This window comes from Molossus molossus, unplaced genomic scaffold (assembly GCF_014108415.1).
Source record: "Molossus molossus isolate mMolMol1 unplaced genomic scaffold, mMolMol1.p scaffold_m16_p_13, whole genome shotgun sequence".
Classification (NCBI taxonomy): Eukaryota; Metazoa; Chordata; class Mammalia; order Chiroptera; family Molossidae; genus Molossus; species Molossus molossus.
In genome coordinates this window covers 65,998,521-66,021,599 of record NW_023425348.1, presented here as the reverse complement: position 1 = coordinate 66,021,599, position 23,079 = coordinate 65,998,521, and the positions used below count along the sequence as shown (strand labels likewise).

The 23,079-nt window shown below is 38.2% G+C and overlaps 1 protein-coding gene across 1 annotated transcript in view; it reads right to left on the bottom strand.

Annotated features, from left to right (window-relative positions):
• LUZP2 (leucine zipper protein 2) overlaps positions 1-23,079 on the bottom strand; it is a 399,750-nt gene that overhangs the window by 6,002 nt on the left and 370,669 nt on the right. Inside the window, exon 11 of the mRNA XM_036259475.1 lies at positions 14,190-14,282. Coding sequence (XP_036115368.1) covers positions 14,190-14,282 — 93 coding nt within the window. The remainder of the gene's footprint in view (positions 1-14,189; positions 14,283-23,079) is intronic.

Below are 23,079 nucleotides of genomic sequence, written 5' to 3'. Positions count from 1 at the left end.
AGCTACTTTTTCATGGGATTATTTTGAGGATAAAAATTTAAAAATCATATAAAAATAGTCAACATAAATGTTAACAAATAGTAAAAATTTCCTCTTTCTCCCTCTTCTGCCATCATCATTATTATTACCATTAATGATTATAAGCCAACAAGTATAATGGGGTGACACGGCTTACCAGAGGGCAAGGGGGTTAGGGAGGTACAAGAAGGTAAGGGGGGATAAATAGTAATGGAAGGAGACTTGACTTGGTGTGGTGAACACAAAATACAATAAGCAATGTATTACAGAATTGTAAACACACACAAAAACAAATATAAAGTATGCCGCAGAATCAACAGTTATACAATTCTCACACGTAGAGGAGGAAGAGGAAAGGGGGGAGGCGAATGAAAAATGAGCTCCGTAATAAATCCGACAAGTCCAGTGACCAGATGTAGTCTCACAGGGTGAGCTGATCAATTCCTAACTGGGAAGGTCACGGTGGGCAGTCATGCCCCAGGCATATAACTTCTATAGTAAAGGGTCTGCATTTGCCTTAAATAAGACCTCTCCAGTTGTTCATATGCATCTAGATTAACACACCTTTGTTGTCGTTGTTATTGAATGTATTGGGGTGACATTGGTTAATAAAATTACATAGGTTTCTGGTATAATACATCATCTGTATATTGTATTGTGTCTTCACAACCCCAAGTCAAGTATCCTTCCATCACCATTTATCCCCCCACCTTTGGAATGGCAGAGTAATCCTCTTTCCAGACCACTCTGAGGGGAGTACCCTTAAGGCGGCACATAATCTTGTCCCCACCTTGCTTTCTCCCACCTTCATGTAGTCTTCCTTATGTTCTGTCCTTAATTCCATATGTGTAAAAGAAACTGCAATAATTTGAGATCTTACTCCTTGGCTTATGTTATCAGTCCGGCTCAAATAAACTCTCACAAAAATCCAATACAGGTTTAGACATCCTTACAGAGACAGAGGAGAGAAGAGGAAAAGAAAAGGAAGTAGAAGATCATTTGCTTACTTAAAGGGATGTAAAATAAAATTAGTACTAATACTTCTCTTTTGCTATTATGGATAAAAACATAATAAAAATAAACAATTGATGTTTTTCTTTGGGAGGAAATAGATGAGAAAATAGAGGTTTCAAGGTTATGTAAAATTGTGTTTATATATTTAAAAATCTTCCAGTAAAATTGGGGTTTGAAGTTAGACTTAAAATCACTTAATATAGAATTAAACCAATGGGTCTACTTCTAGGGAAGCTGAATGGAAACAACATAATGTAATTCTTTAAAAAAATTTTTTTAATTCATTTTTAGAGGGAGAGGGAGAGAGAAGGAGAGAAACATCGGTGTAAATATGGAACATCGATCCGCTGCCTCCTGCATGTCCCCTGCCAGGGAATGAGCCTGCCACCCAGGCATGTCCCCTGCCTGGGAATTGAACTGGCAGCCCTTCAGTGCACACGATGATGCTCAACAAACTGAGCCACACTGGCCAGGGCAATAATGTAATTCTTCAAGCAATCCTCTTCATTTAAAGAATCTAGACTACAGAGTAAGAGGTGTGGTTACCAATAAAAAAATGTAGTTGAAAAAATGTTAATTGAATTCCCACTCTAAGCCAGGCACTGTTCCAGGGTTGGAAACAGAACAGGGGAAAAAGATAGACGAGATCTTCACACTTACTAGAACTTAACTCTGAGGGAGAAAGCAGAAATAAATATATAAACAAGGACATATAAAAGTATCACAGAGGGATGAGTGTGATAGAACTAACTATTGAATAATTGCTAGAGTTTTTGGTGGCAGTCATGAGGATAAAAGAGAAGTAAAAGTAAAATCATCTTCCATCACCATTTATTTGACTCCCTTTACTCTTTACTAACCCCCTTTCTGTGGTGGGTGCACAATGCAAGAACAGATCACGTATTGTAGAAATGTACCTTTGAAACCTATATAATCTTGTTAACCAATGTCACCTTGATACTTTTAATAAATATTTAAAAAGAGAAGAGATAGTAGACACATAGTGGGGGGAGAGCACAACAAAAGTAACAGTGGTGAGCTCAGCTGAGGCTGGAAGTGCCGAGAAACGACCAGGGTAGAGATGATTCACGGAGCAACCTCGGCCCAGGCGTGATGCTCATACTCAACAGCAGTTATGAAGAGACACTTGCATTGTATGTACTCGGTAGCGATATGTTTACTTTTCTAAGAAAGCTTACAAGCTGGTGCTTTTTCTATTCTGGAATCTGAAGAGATTGATGCACGAGACTTTCAGTGATCATCCCTAGATGTGCTCAAAATGCCTTAGTAGAGCCCCCCTTCAGTGGATGGTTGGGAACAGGTTCATCTTTGTGAGCATTCCTTTCTCACCCACACCTTCTCTTCTGGACGTCATCAGGACTTGGCTTTCTCTCACCAGGTTGAGTTGGACGGTTCAAATTATGCAACTGAACGAACAATAACAAAAATTTCCTTTTGCAAATGATTTGCACTCTCTCCATGCCTGACAGGTAAACACTACGTATCATCAAAACGTGCCTAACTTTCCATAGCAAGGAACCACATTACAAGTTAATTGCTTTAATGATCGTATATGTCAACTCAAAAGGTAGTAAGTTGTAAGAGTTTTCCTTTTATATGCATTGACGAGAATCTAAGAAAAACAATACCAACCAGCCTGGCCGGTGTGGTTCAGTGGTTGAGCATCGACCCATGCACCAAGAGGGTTCGATTCCCCGTCAGGGCACATGCCCAGGTTGTGGGCCTGATCCTCAGTGGGGGGCCTGCAGGAAGCGGCCAATCGATGTTCTCTCTCATCGATGTTTCTATCTCTCCCTCTCCCTTTCTCTCTCTCCAAAAATCAATAAAGGGGAAAAATTTTATTTTATTTTATTTTATTTTATTTTATCTTCACCGGAGGACATTTTTTGCATTTTTTTGTTCAGGTAGAGTGGGAGGGAGAGAGAGGAAGAGAGAGAGAGTGACACATCGACGTGAAAGGGACACATCGAGTGGCTGCCACCTGCACAACCAACCAGGGCCAGGGACAAACTGCAACCGAGGTACATGCCCTTAGCGGGAACCGAACCCAGGTCTCTCGGGACCGCAGGCTGATCCTCTAACCGCTGAGCCAACCGGCCAGGGCAAAGGGGAAAAATTAAAAAAAAAACACAATAAATAATATTAACAAGAGCAAATGTACTTTATATATTTTAATTGCTATGTGTAGATTCAGTAGAGGTCTTTGTTCAAGGATTATGTTATTTTAGCCTACAAAATGACACTTGCAGATAATAGCAGCAGACAGTCCTTCCATGGGTACTGCTATAAACCATTTTTCATTAAAATAATTCAGTATGTTAGGCTCTAATCCTCCTCTGTCTTTCAGAGATCATAGGGTGTATTCCTCTATTTTCTTCTTAGAATATTGAATTCTCCCAACTTCCCTTCCTTCCTTCCTTCCTTCCTTCCTTCCTTCCTTCCTTCCTTCCTTCCTTCCTTCCTCCCTCCCTCCCTCCCTCCCTCCTTCTCTCTCTCCCTCCCTCTCTCCTTCTCTCTCTTTCTTTCTGTTCCTTTTCTTGTGGGCATGGTTGATCTGTCACTTTCCAATGAAATATAGTCAACTATACCAGAACTGTTTATCTGTGAATAGTTTGCTTATATATTTCATAAAAATATGATATTAAAGTTGGAACAGTGATTAGAAACTTAAGCTATTCCTTCCTTGTCAATTTGAACCTCAAGATATTTTTCCTGAACTGCAGAAAAGGTACAGGTGTCACTACCCTAATGATTCAAATATATATTTTACTGGCAAAAAAAATGAATTGACATGTAACTAGCTGTACCAAATGACTGATTAATTATACAAAGGAACTATTTTCTGTTCTAAGAGACAAACGTGTTTAAATGGTAGTCTTGAGAATTGTATAAAATATAATCAAAACCTAGCATAGGCCTTCAAAACACTCCATCTCAATGAGATACAATTCAACCTCATTAGTAATGTACCTATTTCCAGAAACTCAAGCACTAAAATATGAAGATTGATCAGGAAAGCATTCAACGACCTCAATTCCATAACTATATAATTATACAAGGTCTGTTCCAAAGAGATAAGCCATGAGTGTATTTTATTAAAGTGATTACACACTCCCTTTCACAGACGCATCTTTACAAACACCACCAGAATAGCCAGGTCATTTTTGTGCTTTTGGGCAATGAAATTCTTTCAGATAAAAAGTTATATTATGCTATAAAAGCAGACAAAGTAATAGCAATACTACATAGTTGAGACAAGCCGTGTTAATTATTTACCTTTGTGCATGGAAAACAATACACAATCACAATGTGGTGGGGGAAATAGACTACTGAGATGGCCCTGTCATTGTCAGGACCCCATTTCAATGCAGAGATAACGAGTTCTGGAGTCATGCATAAAGGAGTTTGAGTCCCAATTCCACCTCCCACTTGCTGTGATAATGTGGGCAAGTTAAAGAACATTGAGATTCCTGCACTTTAGTGTTTTACAGAAAAATAAAATTAAACACCAAGGACAAACATGGGGATGGTCAGCTTCAAATTCTGATATTAGAATAAATAAACCAACAAACACACTATAATTCAATAATATTTCAGAAAGGAAAGAACATTTTAATATTAATAATAAAGGCTTCAATGTCAAAGGAAATTATTCTTGAGAGGCAGAGAGAAAGAAAGAAAAAGAGAGAGAGATTGATTCATGCAAAATCCACTCATATTTTGTATTTGACCCTTTGTTCAATGTCAGCTTTAAATACCACCAGCCCGTTCAAAACGTCACCACAAGGTCACCCTTGCTGGTGGACCGACTTTAGGAAATGCCAACTTATCTTCACTTTTCCTTCATTTGGAAAATGGAGACAATGATGCCTAAGATGTCAATTTGTTTAAAATTATACAGCTGGTTTATTTGGTAGAAAGTCATACCAGCTTCTGTACATGGTTAATTTTTTATATTCAGTATCTAGTGATGACATTCACATCATAGGTGTATTCTCAGATCTGCATTCACATCTATATGGGTATCACTGTGATTGTTTTGATAACAATCTGTGAATGTTCCATGAGCCTGAGATGTAAATGTTGATACAAGGTAACGTGAGACAAGGTAGGTAACTTGGCTCGGTGAAGGGAGTGGAGTCGGCCCAGCTCCTTTAGCCCTTGTTAGCTGTATGAGCTAGGGAAAGTCACTTCATGTTACTCGGGTTATGATTCCTTGTCTGTAAGGTAGCAAAATAATTCCTACCTAAAAAGGCAGGAAGAGAGAGAGAGAGAGAGAATAGCTCTTAATGGAGCATCTTATACATATTAGTTGCTCAGTTAAGCTCAGTTTCTTTCCTTCCTTTCTGATCCTCAGCTTTCCTTTTCTTTAATCAAAATATTTCTCTGTCATGTCAATATATAGTTGGATCAGAATATTAACACTGATATTTAGCCACTTTAATTTTACAACCCTGGTGTCAACATGCTGACTCCGGTCACTAGAGAATCTTGACATTGCTGAAAGATTTGTCATGGCTGTTGTTTTTTCTCCCAGGTCCACAGTTCTTCATTTCTTATCCTTTTCTGTTTATGATTTAGCAAGGCAAGAAAAAAAGCCTCTTGAACCGACTCATCCTTCTTCAGTAACCTTAGCCTAGGAGGATGTCCTTAATCCTTCCTGTTCTTTGTTTTTGTTTTTCCCTCAAGGCAGGATCAGATCAATCCATCTGATTTCACTTAGGGATTCAGATGCTTCAGAAGAGCTTTCATTATGATACATGCACAGCGTTGCCTTCAATTCAAATATCTCATTTAGAAATTATAAAAATAAAGTTGTATATTTAGAATGTCCTTTTCATAAGGGTACTGCTGAGAATTTAGCTCCACAATACCACTGCTTCAGCATCCATTTGGTGTTGCTGAGGGACTTAAAGCCGACACCAGCCCCTTCTTGGAAATCATGCCCTAGATCACAGCCTGCAAAGTCACAAGGAAGAGTAAGTTTCTGAAATGACCTCCCTTGGGCCCCTGTTGATAAGTCTCTTCTGCCTCCCAGATCCTTCCTATTATGAGCCCCTTAAATAAGACCCCCCTCCAGCTGTGGAACTTACAAAAGCCATGCTTTTGCTCTTTTGGTTTGAATTGACCACTCTGGCCTAGCCCAGAACCCCAAAGCATCCTACCCATGTCACCGGACGAATGGTGATAAAGGTGTACGTCCCAGGCCCTGCTGCTTGCTCCCTGTCTGCACTGAGCCACGTCTCACCATGTGCCAGGAAGATATGCCTGGGTCTCCTCCCCAGTCTGTGAGTAATAAGCTCCTCTGTTTCACTTTCCATTGCCTTGTGAGCTTTCTTGAACATTGGTTCACCAACAGACCCCTACAAGTCGACTTAAAACATGTTAATTTAACAAAAATTGCATCCGGTGCTGTAACTGCAAGGCCTCAAAAGGAGAATGGCTGCTTTGTATTTTGTGTATTTTATATTAAACTCTATTTCTGCTTTTAGAAATAAAGAATAATACTTTAAGAATTAAAGCAGATGGAATGACTTATCAGAGATTCATTTAAAGGCCTGTTTGAGTTTTATCTTTGATTCTGCTGATTACTATTGGCATTAAACACTTGGTTCTACTGCACTAGAGAGATTAGTTATATCTCTCATTATCTTTCTCCAAAACGTTTTTTGAAAACCCTCAAAATAATTAATGCAAATGCATAACTGGGCAGCCAACTTAAGATTCTACCAACAAGAAAAAGATTCTACCAACAAAAATATATCTCTGACAGGTACAAAAGTCCAGCTCATTCTGCATATTTAATTATGATATGGTTTAAGAAGGTGCTTAGGTTCCACTTTTTTGCACGTATCTGTCCAATTTCCCCTAAACCATTTATTGAATAGACTTTTTATTATTGTATGTTCCTGCCTTTTTTGTTAAATATTAATGGTCTCTGTCCGCAAATTGCTTATTATCTAATGCAAAATAAGATGGAATGTGATACAGATAAAATACATGTATAAGCCAAGCATGATGGGGACCCAGAAGAGAAAGCCATTACGTGTCTTGTAGGAAAGATGACCAGATTAAACTTGGTATTTGCACATCCGTGTTTGGCCAATATCTTTATATTAAATATTAATGTGTTTATAGGGCCGTTTTTATTTACCAAACCAATATACATTATTCTTATGGTTTCTATACTATTTCTGGTAAGAAATCACAATTAGGTTCACATTTCTGCATGCTTCAAATGAAAGTGTCATAGGGGGCTAACATGAAATTTATATAGAATGTGAAAAGCATTTTATATTTAATTATTCTAAAAACTTTAGGGAACTATCTACCATTCCTACATTATCTGGAGGGATGCCCATTTCTTCAAAAATACCACAGCAGCACAATGAAAAAATGTCTTGTATAAAGCCCAACTCTTCAGATGGTCTGATGGAGTGTAGCCCAGAATGAAAATGGTAGGTGGTGGTCTCGGCTTAATTACAGCAGGACATGAATTGCCTAGAAAGCTTTGTAAACCAAGCTTCCACCAACAATGCATTAGGGCCATGAAATGTTACACAATGAATATTGGATATAATAAGCAAATAAGGATTTCTTAAGTCTGACAAAATTATTTTAACATGACAAACCTGGCATAATTTTCTCCTTCCAGCTCTAGAATTTATATTCTGTACAGTTTCTTCTCTCATTTTGCTAGACAATACTTTTTTTCCTGTTGAATAAATTCCTATTGGTCAGGGACTTGCAAGCAAGTGTAATCAAGAAACTGAGGGTGTGTTCACAGTGTTAAACATAAGCCATTGATGCTTTTTATTTTCTTTAAACATTGTAACACATTAAGTGTTCGCTGCCTATAGCAGTCAGAAATATTTTAAAACACATTAACAGTGAGTAGTAAATCCTAATCTCTAAGTGGCAGTTAAAATAAGATGCTCAATGTCTTTAACTCTTGATATGCTATTAAACTATATGAGGCACATTTGCAAACTGCAGGAAAGTGGGGTGAAGCAGGTACATCCTTTGGTTTCTCGGTGTGACTCCAATACTATCATTTAAGCAAAGCTGCTATCAACGTAATTGAAACAAACCCCACACAGTCCAATATGCGGTTAAGCCTTGGGTGATTTCTCCAAGTCTACTAAGTAAACAAACAAAACAAAAGCAAAGGGCCAAGAATCCAGAGGTCATTTTCCTAAGTGACCTTGTCTGACTTGCATTGGGCAAGAAGTTGAACGACCCCACACATATACCTGAGAACATGCATTGTCTCTACTCCTGTTTGGGACTTTAACCATAGAAGATATTGATACCTTGAATATAAAAATTGCAGAGCAGTGTTTTTTTTGTTGTTGTTTTTTTTTTTTTAATCCTCACCCGAGGACATTTTTTCCATTTTTTGTTCAGATAGAGTGGGAGGGAGAGAGAGGAAGAGAGAGAGAGAAACATCGACGTGAAAGGGACACATCGAGTGGCTGCCACCCGCACTACCAACCAGGGCCGGGGACAAACTGCAACCGAGGTACATGCCCTTAGCGGGAACCGAACCCGGTTCTCTCCGGACCGCAGGCCGATGCTCTAACCGCTGAGCCAAACCGGCCAGGGCCAGAGCAGTGTTTTTAAAATGAACAAACAAAAACATCAACAGGGATGTAACTCAAGATCATATATTTAATAACTGTTATATTCTAATTACATAAATTATAAATGATATGTTCTGCCCATAATTTATAAATACAATTATATATTACAGATATAATTATATATACTCATCGTGATAAACCTACAAGAAATCAACATCAAAGTGTCTCAAAATGCCTGAGAAGCAGGCCTGCGGCCCAGGCGTTAGGAAGTCTCACTAAGCCTCTTACTGCTTAAGAACTTTCTCGGTTAAGGGTTATTGCAAGTCGCTGTGATATATATACCTTTGTACTTCATAAGTATCTTTCTTAACAAAACTTAAATGTGGTGTGTAAAGACTTCTGACAGTGAGAGGGACCAGTGTGTCTGAAGAGATGTGTCCCTTCTTCAGGGACCCCCACAACCTGGACATCGCTGTGACGTGTGGGACACTCAGCTTTATCAAGCAATGGCCACGTCCCAGGAGGATCCACGAGTGCTGGTCTCAGGTTTCAATGTGGTCCTCAGGGTAATGTTTCAGAGGGTCTAGAAAACTTGGTGCTTTTCAGTTGTTCATTTATATTAATAATTTCCTCATAAAAGGGAGTCCTCGGGTTGAGGCTTTTCAGGGGAAAGGTGTCACTGTGCACAACAAATTGTAACTTTTAAAAGCATGTTGATTTTTATAAATGTAAGCGTGCCTGGCAATTCCTTGAATCTTGTGCAATAGACTATTTTTTGTGAAACAAAGTTTAGCAAAATGTTTAACAGGAAATACTGATGGAAGAAAATCTAGGTGGGTTTCCTAAAACATTGCACATTGCTGGGCTGTGCTCCGGAGCTCCTGGTCAGTAACCTGTGGGAGTGGACCTTAGTATAAGCAGTGTTACAGGTGGACCTGGTGGTCCACAGGCATGCGGATGTTTAAACACCACTGATCTACATTATGTAGATAAGGGAGATGAATAATAAAATCACTCGCCAAAGTGACCTGTTAGGAAACAGCGAAGTTGGTATTCAAATCTAGGTTTTATGTATTGTCCAGGTTTTCTCTACTATGGTATTTAGTCTGAGGTCGGACCATCAGGAATGAAAATGTATCACCTTTGCTGTTCATTTACTGAGAGATTGTTTGTGCTCCCATCAGCTTGGTGAGGTTGCTGATGATCACAGAAACCCGGTTTGAAAGAGGCTAACATGATAGTTGTTTTCATTCACTCCAGTGCTTCGGTTCCTAAGGGCACCCTAGAATAGTTGTTTTTCATTAACCAATCATATACTATGTCCTTCAGTAGCTAATTCTGTTTTCGTATACTTTTCATTAAAAGTTAAAGGAGTTCATCACTACCAAACCATTATTATATGAAATGATGAAGGGTCTTTTTGAAGAAAAAGATAAAATGTATGAACAAACAAAATAGCAATGAATACATATCTATCAACAATGGAATCTACAAACAAAATGAACAGGAAGAACAGAAACATTCTCATAGATACAGAGAACATTTTGTTGGTTGCCAGTTGGGAAGGGGGTTGGGGGAATGGGTGAAAAAGGTGAAGGGATTAAGAAGCACAAATTCATTGCTAGACTGACAAACCTCAAAGGGAAAGGGGTTGGGCGGGGGGGGGGGGGGGGGAGAAATAAACCAAAGAACTTCTATGCATAACCAATGGACACAGACAATAGTGTGGGAAAAGGTGGGAGGGGGGTGGGAGTGGGGAGGAGGGGGTCAATGGGGGAAAAATGTGGAACATCTGTAATACATTTTACATCCAACAATAAAGATTTGGGGGGAAAAAAAAAGAGTTCATTTTTATATTTCACGGAAATAGTCTCCTTATAGCTGTTGCCTCCAACTGCAGCTTGTTCTGCCCTGGCCAGTTTGACTCAGCGGTTAGAGCATCGGCCTGTGGTCCAGAGAGACCCGGGTTCGGTTCCCGCTAAGGCACATACCTCAGTTGCAGTTTGTCCCTGGCCCTGGTTGGGTCATGTGGGTGGCAACCACTCGATGTGTCCCTTTCATGTTAATGTTTTTTTTTTTTCCTCTCTCTCTCTCCCCCTCCCACTCTATCTGAACAAAAAATGGAAAAAGTGTTCTCAGGTGAGGATAAAAAAACAAAACAAAAACCAACAAAAAAACTGGTCCCAATTTAAAATAATAGATTTTAAGACTGCCTGTGTCATCTTTTAAGTTTTCTCCTTTGAGAAATTAAATATTTAATTCAAAAGTATTTATTGAGGTTTCAAGTAACAGGAATAGTTTTGCATAAAGGAATAGAAAGTAATAATTACTAAGGACTTGTTATGTGCCAACAATGTACTAGGCGTTAAGCTAGGTGGTGTCATTTGATTTTTTAACAAGCTATATAAAGATGCATTTATCTCTTTTTCAGAAGAGGAAAATGAGCCTCCAGGGGTTAAACATCCCCGAGTACACATCAAGTCAGAGATTGAAACACAGATGAATCTAATCAACGTTGCATTCCTGACTTTCCTCTGCAGCCTTTCACCTCCAGCTGCAGCAGAAACACTCCATTTGTCATCGTTGACCTAAAAAGTGTCATTTCTAGAATGAAGCATGCTTTATCAGTCAAGACTAATTGGCAAAATTATCTAAGGGATTTATCTCCCTTATTCTGGTTGTAGCATCTTAATTACTAGATATCTACATTGTAAGTTGATGCAACTGTTTTGCAAATCTCATCACAGTTTGACTTAGAGCTCCTAGTCACTTAAAACAATTTAATTTGATACAAGATAAGTATACAAAAATTAATTGCGTTTCTATAGCTAGCAATCTGGAAATGAAATTAAGAAAACAATTCCATTTATAATAAGATTAAAAAGAAAAATGTACTTAAGAATGAAAAACAAAAGAAGTGAAAGACTTGTACATACACTGAAACTCTATAAAACATTGCAGAAGGATGTTATAAAAGATATAAATAAAGGAAGAGACATCCCACGGTTACATAATAAATGAAGAGTTCTGGGATGGATTCCCCTTGCCCACCACTGTCCTTCAGTACTAGCGTTACAGAGCCTTATTTAGGCATTGCCTTCTTGAAAATGCTAAAATAGCAGAGGAGGAGAAGCAGAAAATCTATTATTAAACAATGTACAAAAGGGATTATGTGTTATCTAACCAATGCTTTTCAAATTTTGGCTTACAGAGCACCTACCTCAGAATAACTGTGATTTGGAAAAGGGTTGTCAGGTTTATGTTAAAATAATAATAATAATAATAATAATAATAATAATAATAGTTACTTAGTTCTAGTCATTTAACATTTCTCAGAATCTTAATTTTTAAAACTTCTCCTGATGACTTTTATTATCATTTACATGTAGAAAAATACAATGTTAGTGAAACAGCCCTGCACATTAAAATCACCTGGAAAAATTAAAAATATAAATACTACCAATGTACAAATACCACCTCACATATCAAGATGCTAATTTTTCCGACGTTGCCTGGGCATCAGTATTTTCTAAGTGCTCTCTGGGTGATACATTATCATAAGGACAGGGCTAAGAACTACAGGTCTAGAATTTGAAAATTGATGTTCACACCAGACCCACTAATTTCTACTGCTTACATCTAGTTTATTTTACTCACTTATATTACTCCCTTGGCCTTGAAATGAAATAGAGTCTAAAGCTTATCCATTTGAACACTCTGTGCACTAGAAAGTATAACTTCTTGGAAGTAAAGACTCCTTAAATCTAGATGAGGTCATCCATATTGGAGCAGGCAGAGGCAGCTGTTTGAAGGGACCCAGACTGGAACCCACACCACAGTAATACCGACTCATGGGACTTATTCACACGAGGGGAGTCACCAGTGATAGGGAAGAACAAAACAAGTAGAAGGAAAATGGAACAAATAATTTATGATTTGAGCAGACCTTACTCTTGATCGGAAAAATAGACCAGAATGTTGCTTTTGGAAAACTTAGCAAAACACATAGAACTTGTTAACCTTGCCTCCAATGGGAAAATACTTGGAAAGCCTACTTAAGTCCCTGCTCTTTGCTTTTCAGATGCTTTGGCCACCATAGTACAAGCATGATTAGCTCAAGGCACACATCCATCAGGACAGAGGCAGGAATCAGGTAACTGAGTTCCTCCTAACACGAAGGCTCAGGGCTGGAGACTTTAAAGGATCAGGCATTACCCACATGGGTGCAGGCCAGAAGCTCCCAGAATCTTTCAATTTTTAAAATTGAGATATAATTGACATATAAACTATATTAGTTTTAGGTATACAACATAATGATTTGATATGTGTATATATAGCAAAATATTTTTGGTAGTTTTAAGAAAACATATCAAGACACTAAAACACTCTCCTTACTATTAACCACTGATCTTATCACTTAATTAAACACATACATTTGAAAACCTTAACTATATCTTTCATCAAACCAAACTCCTTAGCTTAGAAATTCAGGGCCCTTCACACTTATGTCCCAAATTATCTTTTTCGGCCCAAATTGCACCACTTTCTGCACTCAATTTTCTAGCCATATTATTGTTTTCTTTCCTCTGCACATTTGCTCACTGTCTTAAAACTATCTGTCCTGCAAACTATAAGAAGTGTTTCTTCCTACCCCAAATTTTCTTGACTTCTTCCTCCCCTGGAAGTAAACTGCAGAGCATTTTATTTCTACTGCTCATTAGCCTTATTGTGCTCTAAATGTTATGGCTTTAGTATTGGTTTAAATATACAGAGGTATGAAGGCAATTGTTGAGAAACTCGTAGTTCTAAGTTAAGTTGGCAGCCAACAGGAGAAAAAAGAGATTGACTTGGTTAACCTATGTTTCTATTTTGACTTATTTTGATTGCTAGAGCCTGATTCCTTTCAATCATGAATAGTTTCAAAGACACTTTGCATTTTGTTACCTAGAATGTAGCCTGACTTTGAATCTAGTGGACACAGTTGTTGTCATTTTCTGTTTCTCAAATCCAGACATGATAGATCTGTAACTATATCAAAGTTCCAAAATTAAAATTTCATTACACTTATTATAAATTAAAAAAATCCACAGGGTACAAGTTCCGTATTATCTATTATCACGTAAAGGTTAAGAATCTCTCTTCCTCTAATGTAATCTCTCTATGATGCTAGATTTATTTGCTTTATGGGGATAATACTATACAATCACATCCCTTGGGATTTTGCTTGCTTGTTTGTTTTTGTTTTTAATATTTTAACAGGGTTCTGTCATGTGGTCGTGGAAATAAGCCCACTATTGGATGTGTGGTCCTCTCCTTGCACCTGACAACTCAAGGTCACAGTACTCCTGAGTCTGGTTATATTTCCTAACGGAACTTACCTGATTCACATCCAAAGAACATCTGCTTTTTAAAATTTTAAAGTACAATGTCTAGATAGTAGATAGTACATATATAAATAGAAAGTGTCATGATCGCATGAACTGGAATTGGCAAAATGCTTATGTCCTCATTTTCATGTTGAATATTGTTAAAACTATTTTAAGTTAATCTTACATTTTCAGAATTGCACTCAGGGACATTCAGATTTTCTTCCTTTGTTGTAACAACTTGAGAGTGGTCATGGCTTCCAGGAGTGCTTTGTTCAGGCTTCAGAAAGAAAGGGAGAACATAAAAAGAGACAGAGACACACAGGGAGAAATAGGTTCAACAAATAGGTTCATATAATATTGTAAAGACAATATAATGGCAACATCACACTTAAAGAAAAAGAGTTACATGGGCATTTGTATAGATTAGAGACCTTAAAATTTGCACTTTAAAAATTCTTAACTTTAAAATGAAATAAAATAATTCTATTCTATTTTGTATTAGTGACATCCAATGGGATTATTTTCAGAATCTTAGTTCCTCAAAAAAAAAACCACAAAAAAACAAAAAAAAAAACAATCCTGCATCTTTTCTTTACTTTAGCTCCCAGTATATATGAGAAATAGTAAGTACACACCTTATTTTCTCAGTAAGAAAGAAAATGTTTTGTAATACCGCACTGTAATTTGCATAGAGGACTATGTATTCACTCCACTGCTTTACTAATTAACTAATTGTTGCTTTATACCTCCAGAAACCTGAACTATTATTCTGAAATTCATCTCCCTAGGAACACTAAATTAAACAATAAAAAGGCAGTTTCCCAGGTTCTGGCCTGAAGGGTATACCATAACTGATATATGTAAATATAGGCTGGTCTAAGATGATCAACTCCAATGAGCATTTCTGGGACAAAGCTGATTTGAATGTGCTGCTTTGCTCATTGATCTGTGAGTGTACTATTATTGTAGGAGAGACACAAACTAAACTCAGTGAGAGCTAAATTGCTTGGATCTGAAACTTTGACCTTAGTGGATCACAGGGGACGAGGGCAAGATGATTCTAACCATTGGGGACCCAGGAAGACAAAGACTAGCGTGTGGTCTGGTCAGAGCATTCAAACCCACGGCGGTCTTCTCTGGGCTACACTCTAGAAAGCACTGGTCTGTTTTCCCACAAGTAGTTGTAGTCCTTAGCAGAGGAACATTCTTGTAAAAACAATAACTTTATAAAAACAAAAACGAAAGATACTTAATAAGGCTAATAGAATATTAAATGTAAAACAATTAATAAGCTAGTAGCATATTAGAGAAACAGTAGAAAATAAAACATGTTCGTTGATGAAAACAGTTTCTATATAAAGTCACCCTAATGCTGGGCTTTATGTATACTAATAAATAAATAAAGCAAATAAAATTCCTCCTTCTTTATAAAGAAGTTAAACTTAGTTGTGTAAAACCTAGAAGGTACCCCTATTTTACTCCATCTTTCTCTTCTTTAAGACCTCTATCTCCTGATCTCCTCCTCTGTACCTCTCCTAGAAAAAAAAATTAAGCAGGAAAATAAAATATCTTCAAATAAGCTGGTTCTCTAATGTTACACGTCATTGGTGAATATAAAGATGAAAAAGGTGTGTTATCTTCATAGAATTTATGTAATCTGACTGTTATTCACATAATAGTTATAAGATAAAGTAGATTAATTAAAAGGGCACAAGCAGAGTTTGGGGGTACTAAGAAAAGGCATGATGGGAAGGGTAATATTTAAAATGGGCCTCTGGCGTGACGGGCTGGTCCCACACCCACATGTGGCAGATAAAAATCAGGAGGACACCTCAGCTGAGAAGGTCCTTCCTGAGGACTGAGGGGTCCCCGTCCCACACCAGGTGCCCTGCTCAGGGTTCCAGTGCCGGGAAGAGAGTCCCCATAACTTCTGGCTGGACAAACCAGCGGGAACTGAGGCTCAGGGAGTCTGAGGCGGCTGGAGCCCCAGGCAGCTCCTTAAAGGGCCCGCACACGGACTTATCGGACTCTCTCCCTCTAAGCTTGGAGGGGAGGCAGCTCGAGGGGGGCCAGAGACACACAGGGAAGAACTGAGCTGTTTGGCACTGGAGCGAGGGCTGGAGAGGGGGCTTTTTCCAGGACAAACGTGCTGTCAGAGGCCTTTGTTCCTTTGGTGAGCCCTGCCCTGGGGTGGCAGACAGTCTCCATATCTGGGACTCCAGCAACCTGGCTCACACTGGTAGCCCCGCCCTGGTGACTCCCTGAGGCCCCGCCCCACACAACTTTCAAGCCCACCCAAGCTGTTGCCACTTGCTTAACCATAGGATTGGCCTGTCTTGGATCCTGCTTCAGGTTTTTCCTAAATTCTTTCAAACGAGCAGCATCTGGTCTCAGCGAGCCCCATACCTCTCGTTAAGTAATACACTGAAACAAACACAGGGAGGCAGCCAAAATGAGGAGACAAAGAAACAGGTCCCAAATGGAAGAACAGAACAAAACCCTAGGAAAAGAACTAAGCGAAATGGAGATAAGCAACCTAACAGATGCTGAGTTCAAATTACTGCTTATAAGGATGCTCAAGAACTTAGTGAGAACCTCAGTGAACTTAGGGAGGGCCTCAAGAGCATAAAAAAGGACCAATCAGAAATCATGGATGCACAGTTAGAATTGAAGGAGGCATTAACTGAAATAAAGAATAATTTACACAGCTTCAATAATAGAGTACATAAATCCAAGGAGCAAACCATTGATTTGGAATATAAGGAAGCAAAAAATGTCCAATCAGAACAGCAAAAAGAAAAAAGAATTTAAAAAAAATGAGGATAGTGTAAGGAGCCTCTGGGACAACTTCAAGCGTGCCAACATTCGCATCTTGGGGGTGCCAGAAGGAGAAGAGCGAGAACAAGAAATCAAAAACCTGTTTGAAACAATAATGGCAGAAAACTTCCCTAACTTGGTGAAGGAAACATACAAGTCCAGGAAACACAGAGAGTCCCAAACAAGATGAACTCCAAGAGGCCCACACCAAGACACATCATCATCAAAATGCAAAAGGTTCAAGACAAAGAGGGAATCTTAAAAGCAGCAAGAGAAAGGCAGCTAGTTACCTACAAGGGAGTTCCCATTAGGCTGTCAGCTGATTTCTCAAAAGAAACTTTGCATGCCAGAAGGAAGTGGCAAGAAATATTCAGAGTGATGAAAACCAAGAACCTACAACCAAGATTACTCTATCCTGTGAAGCTGTCATTTAGAATCGATGGCCATATAAAAACTTTCCCAGACAAGAAAAAGTTAAAGGAGTTCATCACCACCAAACCGTTATTATTTGAAATGATGAAGGGTCTTTTTGAAGAAAAAGATAAAATATATGAACAAACAAAATGGCAATGAATACATATCTATCAACAATGGAATCTACAATCAAAATGAACAGGCAGAACAGAAGCATTCTCATAGATACAGAGAACATTGTGTTGGTTGCCAGTTGGGAGGGTGGTTGGGGGAATGGGTGAATAAGGTGAAGGGATTAAGAAGCACAAATTCATTGCTAGACTGACAAACCTCAAAGGGAAAGGGGTTGGGGGTGGGGGGGGTGGGAAGAAATAAACCAAAGAACTTATCTGCATAACCAATGGACACAGACAATAGTGTGGGAAAAGGTGTGAGGGGGCAGGAGTGGGGAGGAGGAGTCAATGGGGGAAAAATGTGGAACATCTGTAATAAATTTTACATTCAACAATAAAGATTAAAAAAATAAAAAAACAAAAATAAAAAAAAACAAAAAAAATTAAAAAATGGGCCTCTGAATGATTAAGGCAAGAATGAGGGGGAGGGCACTCCAGGTGATGGAAACACTGTAAGGAAATATATTTAGGAAGAAGAGTCAGTTGCTGGCCTGTTGGATGTGAGGGCAGCGGTAGAGTAATTATGAGAAAAAAATGCTACAAAGTAGGGAGGGGAATCCCAAAAGCAAGCGTACAGAGTTTGTACTTCACTTAGCAGCCTAAAGGGAGTCCACTGGATATTTTAAAGCCGGAGTTTGAGGTGCCCAAAGGCCCTGTCAGCGAGACGTAGCAGCTGTGTTCAGACAGAATGGAACAGAAGAGAATAAGGGTGGAGAAACGAAGACGGGAGCGATAAAAAACGACCAAGTAGCTGGTAATGAAGGAGGAATTGAAGTATTGATTCGGGCCATCCAAAAGAAATTGGGAAGTGATCATGGGCTGAGAGCAGAGATTAGATCATAAAAAATTGAAAAACTCTACCAAAGTATAGAAACCTGGAGTAAAGGTAGGCTTGTAGCAAGAAAAATACATTTATGCTGTTGATAGAGAGTATAAAACACTTGGGACTATTAAATATTGGATAATAGTGTTAAAAAAATTATCAACCAGAATCAAAACAGCCATTTAGTGTAGCTAAAATCTACTGAACGTCCGCCACTTGTCTTCCTATCACCTACAAGTTACAGTTTGAGGAAATAAGTTAAAAAGAACAGGGGGAATAAATAAATAATAATGTTGAAGGCGAGTCACCCCTGCCATTCGCTGTGAGAACCACAACCACAAAAACATGAAGAGCAGAGTGAATCAATATACTAGGCAAGAAAAACTGTTAGTGGATTTTGTTTCTGTTAAACAAATCACTGAACAAGGAGTACCAACACACCCTGGTAAATTTAATTGAATGTATAACAACATTAAAGGAAAGGAAATTAAACAACTCATCCATTATTCTAGCAATAACTATTTTATTTCTAAATATTATTTTGTAGTCATTGTCCATCTTGATATATATTAATGTTTTCTACAGTCACAAATTATAGTATCTATGTCATTTTTATTCTGTTTTTACACATATGACAAATATATTCTCTAAGGAGAAATCTCAGGACATAGATATCCTTTACAGGGCTACACAATATTTTACAGAATGAGTTTGCAAAAATGTATATTAAAATTGTTGGTGGCTTTGAATTTTAGGTTATATACATCATACTGTGAAACACATATTCTTGGTAGTTGCCTGCATGATAACTAGTTAGCACACTAGTTATTGGTTTAAATGCCTGACTCTTTGCATAGACTGGAACTCCTGAAGACAAGGTATCATGCCTTATTCATACCGAATTCTTTGAAGACAATACATTTTTAAATAAGTTTTGTTTATTTCTTTTTTCTTTTCATCATTTATTTAAGATATAGTTCTTTGGCTAAAATCCGTAAGAAGCAAGGATTAGTACTGAAAGAAAAATAATGGATAAATTTATGATTACAGAAATCTTTCCAAAATGTGGCAATGTGAATGACTTCCAGCAATATGAGTCAAATATTGAAAACATAATACTTGATCTCAGAGAGCTCCAATTTGTTCCTCAGTAACTGGTCATCACATCTTCTACCTTCCTCATAGTTCCTGATTTTATTCTGAAAGGCTACCTCTCCTTCATGGTATGTTATATCCCAAGGATTGTTTTATACATCAAATTCCCTGACTTATCCAAAATATTGGCACATGACCCAAGTAAGGTCATTGAAAGCTCCATTCTTTACATTTAGCTCCATACTGACTAGATTAAGAAGAGACCATAAGTAGTTAGGTACATTAATTCCAATATGGTGCCCTGTCCAAGTTGTTTCTAGAATAAGACCCTTCTTATGGTTCATGCTTCTTGGCCTTTTGAAGCAGCCTTTAGTTTTGCCTTCTCCTAGATACTATGAGTTCCTGATATTGTACCAATAAAGCCTCTTAATTTAATTTGCTAAAGGTCAGTGTTGGTTGCATGTACTTACATAAACTTGGATGAAGCAGGGTGTCAAACCAATCAACTAAAACAGCACAACATAAAGGCAGAGATAAAGGTTTACTCTGAAAACCGACAGGAGGAAAACCTAACCCCATTGGGACGCTCAAAAGAATAATACTAGGCTTACCAATGACAACATGTAGGGTGGTTATTCAATATCTCCCTGAACATCTGATGAAAACTGGTAGAAAAACAGATCTGTCTCTAACTGGTCACCTCTAGACCAGTTGAGAAATCTCTTTTAGAGGCAGAAAAGCAAGGGGAAGAGGACCCTTACCCCTTAGACTCATTTCCCATTCCTAGAGGGAGGGTTTTAGGAGTTCTCAGCCTTGCCTATAAATTAGAATAATCTGGAAGATCTGAATAATCCCCAAAGTCAACCTATACTTCTGCTCTACTCTATTAGAGTTGTGAGTGTTGACTTCAGGTGTAAGTGAGCTCCCAATGGTTGAAAATTAACCTAGGTCAAGATCCTTTGGTCTACGGTGATTCCAGGTGCACTGATTCCAGGTGCACTGTTCTGAGAATTCTTGGAAATTACTTTGGAACAGATTTTTGGCAGAAAAGAGGGAAATACAAATCCAACTTGCTTTAAACCGCCCAGCACCAAACAGAATGCAATTTTTGCTTGGATGCCTTTTACTCGTGAATAGGGTCACTGTTGTCTGTTGCCCTTGAATGACTTTGGCATTTCTAACAAACTGGAAAAAGAATGAACAAATCACCCCTGTGCAATTAAGTAGTTACCACAGTTGTGACCCATCTCAATGTAAACAGCAGCTAAACCCAAGGCAACGAGCGTCATGAAAAGAAGCACAAAGACACACAGAAGATGGTGACTGCCTGGGGTGGGAATGAAATCATGGGTTTTCATAATGTAATTACATCATTTTTTTAAAATCTAAATTGTGTTTCTGAATTGTCTCTCATTTCAACTGTCTTTTGATTTTCTCCTTTCTTTATGGCATTTACTATTGTGTTCACTGACATTAAATTTATTGTCAGGATTCATCCATACTTTGGTTTATCTCTTCCCACCCCATCTCACTTCCGTCTGAAGTTTGTCAGTCTGCTCCTTTCTTCCATATCTCTGGATCTATTATGATCATTTGCTTACTTTGTTCATTATATTCCATAAATAAGTGATATCATGTGGTACTTGTCTTTCTCTGACTGGCTTATTTTGCTTAGGATCATACTTCCCAGATCCCTCCATGTTATCTCAAAGGGTAAGAGATCTCTTTTTTTCTTATAGCTGTATAGTACTCCATTGGGTAAATGTGCCACAGCATTTTTATCCATTCATCTACTGATGGGCACTCGGGCTGTTTCTAGATCTTAGTTATTGTAAATAGTGCTACTATGAACATAGGGGTACATATATTCTTCCGGATTGGTGTTTCAGGCTAAATAGACACTTCTCCAAACAGGACATACAAATAGCTCACAGACATATGAAAAAATGTTCAATGTCACTAATCATCAGAGAGATGCAAATTAAAATGACTATGAGGTATCACCATACACCTACCAGAGTGGCTGCCATCAACATATCCTCAAATAACAAGTACTGGTGAGAGTGTGGAGAAAAGTGGCTGCACCAGTCTGCTGGTGGGAATGCAGCCACCATGCACAACAATATGGTGTTTCCTCAAAAAATTAAAAACAGGACTATTTGACCCAGTGATCCCACTTTTTGACATAATGGCTGTTTTTAACTGCTGGCTAGTGAAAATTCTGAAAAGTTAATAGACAGCTTTTACAAGCAAGTATGAGCCATCTCCAGCAGACCGCTGGAGTAGCCACCATTCTAAATATATACAAGGACATACATATTCTGTTTTTTGTACTGGTAAAACAGGCATATAGAAGTCATAATTCTCAGCTCAAATATATAGTGAAGAGTATTGCAACAAGATAGGGGAAAGGGTCCACTTTTACCATAAATATACCATCTGTTAGACTATAACTAAAACCAAACTCAAGTTCCTTCTGTTGTCTGGTATCTTTTGTGGTCCTGGTCTCTTTTCACTCTACATGTCCCATCAGGGAATTTAATCTCTTTCCAATATTTAATTGTTCTCCCTGGTGATGATGCCAAACTCTTTATCTCCATTCAGATAGATGTCTTCCCTGAGTTCTGGATTCAAATATATAAACACCTATTGGACGGACAATTGATTTTATGAAAAGTGTCTAATACTTAGCATGCCAAAACATAAACCAGTTTGGGGTCTCCCTTAAAAACTCCTCTTGCCTTTCTCATCACAGAGAATAAGTGCAAGCCCTTAGTGTTGTCTTTATTCTCTCCCTTTATGCCTCCCACTTCATCATTAGGTCCTTGCAGTTCTATGCCTCAGTTGAATCTGGAGCTCTGTTTCCAGTCTGCACCATAAATCAGGTCACCATCATCTCTGGCACGGATCAGTGAAATCAACTGTCACTGGTTTGCTAGTTTCTGCCCTTGTTAGTCATTTTATGCAAAATGCAAAACAGATCTGGATCATGCCTTTGCTCTTCACTTCTCTGTTGGAACAGTGTTTTCCACATAAAAAATACATCATCTTGTAAGAAACACATCATCTTGCATGCATTTGGATCCAAGTATTTTCTTAGCCTTTATATTTAATCAAAGCTATTTGGAATATGAAATTCCAAATACAATTTTTTAAATGTCCTCATATACTACATACACCTTGCATTTTTTTTTCTTTTTACCAAAAATTTGGTGGCCATTTCCGAAAGGTAAGGGTTGTCATTTAAATTTGCATCCCCAGAGATGAACACAGTTCTGGTATACAGATGGAAAACAATTTAGTTGAATACTAAGTACTTAATAAACACTCAATATAAAGATTTTTTAAGTTCCATATAAGAAAAATGTCCAAGAAGATGAGGGACATTGCTGAACATTGAACATTTGTGTCCTTCAAAATCAAATGTTGAAGCCCTACAAGGCATTAGAAAATGGGACCTGCTGGAAGCAATTCGGTTTAGATTAAGTCATGAGGGTGGGGCTCTCATAGTAGGATTAGGGTCCTTATAAAGACGAAAAAGTGTCCTTATAAAAGAACAGAGGGATCTCTGTGTACATGCACATAGAGAAGACCATGGAAGGCAGCGGGCTGTCTACTTTCCAATAAGAGGGGCCTCATTTAGAACGGAATCTGGTAGAGAAAAATTAATGAGCTAAGTACAGTCATCTCTCTTAAGGAGGGAGTATATAGCCATCACTGGATTCAAGGTATAACCAAGAACCATGAGAAAT